The sequence below is a fragment of the Amaranthus tricolor genome, chromosome 1 (genome assembly GCF_026212465.1).
Source record: "Amaranthus tricolor cultivar Red isolate AtriRed21 chromosome 1, ASM2621246v1, whole genome shotgun sequence".
Lineage (NCBI taxonomy): Eukaryota > Viridiplantae > Streptophyta > Magnoliopsida > Caryophyllales > Amaranthaceae > Amaranthus > Amaranthus tricolor.
Genome location: NC_080047.1, coordinates 31,663,533 through 31,670,014, shown reverse-complemented (window position 1 = coordinate 31,670,014; position 6,482 = coordinate 31,663,533). Strand labels below are relative to the sequence as shown.

Genomic DNA, 6,482 nt, shown 5'->3' with positions numbered 1-6,482 from the left:
ATACTTGAGATATCATTAATGTCTATTTTAAGTATCCTAAATGCATATCTCAAATGTTTATTGACTAATGAAAATCCATTAAGATGCACTTTACTAACCTTATACTAACTGCATACCATTCTCATCTTCATTGTTGTTTTGTTCATCAAATTCCATCATAAGATTATCAAGTCTTCAAACGGTTACGATATTCACCAATATTTCATAATCTTAAAAAAATAATGTTCTGAAAAGATTCAAAAAACATACATTATGATATTTAAAAAAAATAATTAAATGTGTATCATCATTTGGATTCTGATTGTTTTAATTATGTGATATAAACTACTCAAGTTCTTGCATTAAATCTTCAACTTGATTTCAGTTGATAATCGAAGAAAATATTATGTTGCAGATTTGTGAATTGTTATTTTCAAAACAGATTTTGGTGTTTTAAGTGTATTGGATGTCTTCTGAGAGACATCTAATGTTTAGATTAACAAATGCAATAAACGTTGACGAACAAAATATTATTAAAAAAACTTCACCAAACTAACAAACTTAAAAAAAACTTTCATTGTAAAAAGAAATAAAACTCATTTTCTTTTTCCCCTTTTTTATATTCCACTTCAATTTCGGTCTCTTCCAACCAATTTATTAATGTATATCACACAAATAAAAAAACAATTGTCCACAATATATCATACTTAAATAATAATTCTATAATTTTTTAGATATTTTTAAAATTGTTAAAGGACATTATATTTTAGCTAAGTAACTAAAAAAAAGCTAAAAAATTGAATTTTTATGTTGTAAAATACGGCAAATTAGGTTTTCATATACAAACAAAAAATTAATGATTTTTGATATATTGTTTTTTAAAATGTGAATTTTAGTTCACATTTCTTAATTAACGCTAAATGCTATGTATATCACTAGTCTGACACTCTGACCGTCATTTTTTAGTTGTTTTATAGGGTATTTGACAATTAGTTTTTTTTTTTTTAAACTTCATAGTTGGCTTTTAAATTTTTAGTTGGCTTTTTGGTTAGCAAACAACTAAAAATAATGTTTAATAAATGGCTTTAAAACTAATTAGAAAACTAACTTTTAACCCTAAATCAAAAAGCCACTCATGATACTGTTTTTTTATTAATTTTTTCTTTTTGATATACTTTTTCTCTAATAAAATCGTCAACCAAATATTTTTATAACCGACTGAACAACTAGTTTAAACAATTAGTTTAAACAAGTAACTTTGCAACGAAGACTTTCTATTGTTCAACCAGCTAACTTTAGCAAACAACCACAGGCAATAATAGTTTGCCAAACAAGCCCTGTAACATTTGAAACACAACTTGAAGTTTTTCTTCTTCCAATGTCATTAAACACATCACTCTGAGTGGATACTTTGTACATAAAAAATCCCATGTCAGGTTTTGAGATAAATCTCATACCTTGAACAAATCGAGTTCACTATTAATAGTCCCAAAATAAATCTCAGCAAGTGGTGAACAATAATAATGCTCTTACGACAACAGGAACTTCAATGTGGAATTGAGCAACTTTCCCGTAAATTTATAAGACAACGAATTGACAAAAATAAAAAAGTGAAACAAACTTCATCAACATCACAATACTAATACCAAATTAAGTAGCCAGCAGTAGGACCAAACAGGAAGATATCCAATTAGCAAATGAAACATCAAAAGTTTTGCCTCCAATTAGTAAAACTTGGGATAAGATTAAATGATTGATTTGCAGAAAAGCAGCCTTGCTATTCCATGCCCCCCGCTCCCTGCCCCCTTGGAATTACAACAACAAGGTCGGTGTCCCTGCATTTGCCAAATTAGCAACCATCTTCAATAAATAAGCCACTTAAAGAAGCTTCAGTCCTCCAGTTACATCATCAACCATGTCAGCGGGTCCTACAATAGAAATATGATTTTAGTGGAAAGGATTGAAGTTTGATATAAGACAATGAGCATGTGCAAGTTCTACGACAACACAAAGTGACACATACCTAGAACTGCCATGACTGTCCGAGAATCTGCAGAATAAAAAGAAAGATTTCAATGAAGGAGTCAGCAGAGACTTTCTTATGAATATGAGAAAAACTGAACGTTAGTGAAGGCTACTGCTATAACTTGGTATTTGGGGATAATGGTTTACGAAGGGGTAATTAGGTAATTACAACATTAGGTAATTACGAAGGGGTAATAAGATAAAAAATTGAAAAACTTGATCTATCTTTCGTTATTTTGTAATTGTTCTTTACTCATCAATTTGATAGTATAATTAATCTTTTGTCATTTTAGTCTTTCAATTCTCAATTTACGGTTTGCTTGAAATTATCAGTTCATAGCAGCTACACCCATAAAGTATGAGGCACACCGAAGGATTTCTAAGTCATTATTCTAAAATCAATTGGTGACTGGTAAAGTAACTCCTAAATTCAAAAGCAACTAGATTTTACTCCTGAATGTGAACTCGCATTTTTATGCATCTCAACATTTAGAAACCATTAGCTCATGATGATGTTTAATGCTTAGCCTCATGAATTAATATCTCAACACTAATTATCACTCTTATTACATTTTATTTCCGTATGCTAGAAAACAATCATTTCTAGAAATACATTCACATCACCTACATGACAATTTTAACATGCACATATACACGCACGATAAAAATGCATATGCACATTAGTCTGGATGGTTGGATCAATTAATTTGATGAACTGAGAAAGTTATTTAAAGAGACCTTACCAAAGTGGCTAAGAGCAATAATGAACTTTGGAGTTTTCATCAAAATAGAAACTTATGTTAACATGCAAGATCTATAATGGTAGAAAAATAATTCAGCATCTTACTTGGTGCTATTTGTGTTCTACCAGCATCAATCACAATATGCGTGGGTATATGAATTGACTTGGCCCTTCCCTGCACTTGGCCAAAGCATATAGTGAGTAAGAAATTAAAAAGGTACCTTTTAAAATACTAAACAGAAAAAAAGATATGAGTATTCATACTACATTAATATTTCATGCAACATTGTATAAGTAGGTTCACCACATAGTTAGCAGGAAAAGACAATCAAGTAAACAAATATTAGTACCAGTAGATCAGAGTTTTACTTTGTTTCTATTATATTTCTGCAATGGGGATAAGAAGAATCAACAGAAATCAAAGTCCCAGGAAAAACAGGCTTGGCTTCGAAAAAACAGAGTCTTGGAGAAGGTAAAACTTCCTGGTTTAGCTCTTAAGGGCAAATGACCAAAAGAAAAGACCAAACATCAGAAAAGTTAAACTATTTATTTAGATTGCTGATTTTCAAGATAGTTAACATGATGCTTAGATAAAAACATAACATGGAGAATCAGCAGACAACTCAACCCTCTTCTTAAACTAATGTAAAATCATAAGTTCAACAAAAATTGAGTGAATTTTCCAAGTTCAAATACATCCATCTATTAGAGTTTACGACAGAGAACATCAGTTTCACACAGCAATGGAAGATTCTGCAGGATACAGACATACAGCTTCAGTACGGATGTAGAGCGTTACTGAAAGAAGCATAGATTCTATTACCTCGGCTCCAGAATCCAGATCATAATTTCGAAACAAACGTCCAATATTATGATGTGGAGAGCATTACTTTTAAAGTCAGCTGCTCCAAAAAGTATAGAAGCCAACTAAAACCCACAAGTGATAATATAAAAACTGATAAGGTTACAGCAAAAAAGAAACTGATTAGTTACTCTAACACGGAACACAAAGGTCTTGGGATATGGGCAAAAAATAAGGACACTAAAAACACCATTCTTAGATATACGATGTTAAAAATTGTAAAGGTAATGAAACTTTAGTGTAATTTCAATGAAAACATCACATGTGAAGTTTCATGTGCATGATTGTATAATTTCAATGAAACTTTAGAGTACTCTTCTTTGGAGTTTAAACTATAAAAACATTCAAACACATCAATGACATATTCTGTATGGAAAAAGAGTGATACAGAAGACTGCATACAAGATAAGGTTATTCTTGAAACTTCAAAATATGTCACTTGATTGATTATGTCTGATCCAAGTGAATTAACAGCATGGCAATACTAGATCCCAAAGGATTAAAGTAATTCACAACTTAACTAAAATAAACTGAAACATCTCACCTGCAAAGCCAGCATCTCTTCCTCGCTATCAATTTTGACAACTACTTTAACCTGCCCACACATCTCCCACCTGTCATAGAATGAAGCACACTAAGTAAAATGCATAAATGTAAATGAAAAATTCAATCAGCAAAAAGCTTCACATTGTATCTCACCGATTCAAAGCTTTTGGTGCTCGGCTATGGAGCTTTTTGTAGAGCCCTAACGTAGCATGACTGAATGAAAAACCCGAACACAAAAGCAAAAACAGTTAACAGCTAAAAATATAAGGGACCAAATAGAGATAACTCAAAAGGATACGTTATAGTGTTTGAAACACATGTAATACTTAGAAATCAAGATATCTCAAACATCTAATGAGGCGGTTCTAAAGGACTACATTGGCTAGTATACAACACCTTTTAAAGCTAAAACCAACTAGTCTTGTGGTGGCAGTTTTCCTAAACCACCATGAGACTAATAGAATAATACAAAATAGTTCAGTACTTCAGTCAAAATAACAGTGTAGGAAATGCAACAATGGATAAAGTGGATTTCAATCATAACAATATTTGTTAAAGCTCTAAGAAACTAAAGAACAATTGTCCAAAGAATATACGTAAAAATTCCTCAAAAAGTAAATGATCACATAAGAAATGTTTGGGTCAATACCTGCATTGGGCAGCAATCTTTCCTTTACCCATCTTCAAGTCATTCCTCACTACTAATACCTTTAAGAAAATGAGTTCATTACTAAAATGACTTGACATAAATCATAAACTTAAACAGCCTATGTTGCAACTATGTTCAACTACAAGAGAGAGTAGAAATCCATGCACCATTTTGAAATCTTCAAGAATATCAGCTAGCTTTTCAATCTCAAGAGCCGCTTGGGAGTTCTTTTTCTTGCTTCCATTATTGGAACTAGAAGCATGAGCTTTGGATGTTGCAGATGAAATGAGTAAACGAGCAGGATGACGAGCACCAAAGTAGTACCCCAGTGCAAGGCACCCTGCTCCAACTAGAATTGCACTTAACCATGTGAGGGCCATCATCATGAGGTCAATACAATAATTTTGGCAACGCGTTGATTATTATGAGAAGCCAACATCAACCTTGAAAATCACATAAACCAATTATTTCAAATTGGAAATCAACAAATGAACAAAAATTAAAGTACCCAAGTACATAGATTATGAAGACAGTGCAATTTCAAAAGCCTCTTGACAACACCAAGATGTTCTAGTATAAAATTAACCAAAGAGCCTTAACATCTGCGTAAAGCCCTCTAAAACCTTAACACACAATGTATTTGAACAGAGACAAGTATCCAAAATCAAATTACAATACTTTGAATTAGCAACATACTAACAAGACATCGCAATAAATAACAAATACTACAGATGTCTAATGATCATCAAACACTAAAAAGTGTATCCCCAACTTATCATGCTAAGTGTGTATACTGCATAATATGCAGGCAATGATGCAAAAACCCACAGTGCAGTTGAAGCAAACACCTTTTGAGCATCCTCGAGATATCAGCAACGATTCCATGTAGAGCCTCCATCTCAAATTAGTTGTGTAGGATCGTATATTAATTTTTTGGTTTTCGGATTGGAACAAGAAAATTAGGGTTATAGTTTAAATGATATCCAAAAACATTTTGCACCAATTAAGTAATTAGATAGAAGTTCTGATAAATCTCAAATTTAACAGCATTGAAATCGAATTGAAATAAGAAATACAAGATAAAGTAGTTACCTAATAAATTGTCGTCGTCATCTAATTTACTCCTAAAATTGTAGATCAAGCCTGTAGAAAGGGTTTAACGGAGAGGTATATGATGGTTTTGTACTTTTTTGTTAGACTTAACCTGGAAAGACTCACAATTTTTAGTTTCGATTTTAGGTTGTAGTTCGAATTGGCCGTTTGGGCAACAATTTTTAAAATTGACAAATTTTTTATTATAAAACTGATTAAAATGAGTTAGGTTAATTTTATTTTTTGAAAAATATAAAATAAAAAATAGTTTATATTTGGTTTTTAGAAAAACTAAAGAACAAAACGATAAAAGAAATATAAAAGAACGGTTTCAGTGTTAGTAGTTTATATTTATGTATTAATAAAATTTAATTTATGAAAATATCTATTACTTTATTAGATTAACTAATAAGAGGATATAATAAGTCGATCATACTTCCATGTTCGATAATCAAAATTCGATCTATTTTTCGCTTAATACTTAATTTATTAAACTAAATGTTATAGTAATTATTCTAAACTAGTTATAAAGAATATCAAACTAAATCAGTTTAGGTTTATAATAGGTCAATTAAAAATTGATTCGG

General features: G+C 31.1%; 1 protein-coding gene across 1 annotated transcript; it reads right to left on the bottom strand.

Annotated features, from left to right (window-relative positions):
- Nucleotides 1–1,433: 1,433 nt before the first annotated feature.
- LOC130823628 (uncharacterized) lies at nucleotides 1,434–6,066 on the bottom strand. The gene is made up of 8 exons (XM_057688326.1): nucleotides 5,896–6,066; nucleotides 4,971–5,246; nucleotides 4,804–4,862; nucleotides 4,308–4,367; nucleotides 4,153–4,222; nucleotides 2,852–2,921; nucleotides 2,003–2,029; nucleotides 1,434–1,907 (listed from the first exon to the last, which is right to left on the bottom strand). The coding sequence occupies exons 2-8, from the start codon at nucleotides 5,187–5,189 to the stop codon at nucleotides 1,858–1,860; spliced, it is 555 nt and encodes a 184-aa protein (XP_057544309.1). The 5' UTR covers nucleotides 5,190–5,246; nucleotides 5,896–6,066; the 3' UTR covers nucleotides 1,434–1,857.
- Nucleotides 6,067–6,482: the final 416 nt, after the last annotated feature.

Excerpts from the sequence above, each read along its gene's own strand:
- LOC130823628 (XM_057688326.1), bottom strand. The coding sequence starts at position 5,189 with ATGATGATGGCCCTCACATGGTTAAGTGCAATTCTAGTTGGAGCAGGG. Across the intron at positions 4,368-4,803 it reads AAGATTGCTGCCCAATGCAG|TCATGCTACGTTAGGGCTCT; the intron begins GTATTGACCCAA and ends TTTTTCATTCAG. Across the intron at positions 1,908-2,002 it reads GACAGTCATGGCAGTTCTAG|GACCCGCTGACATGGTTGAT; the intron begins GTATGTGTCACT and ends TTTCTATTGTAG.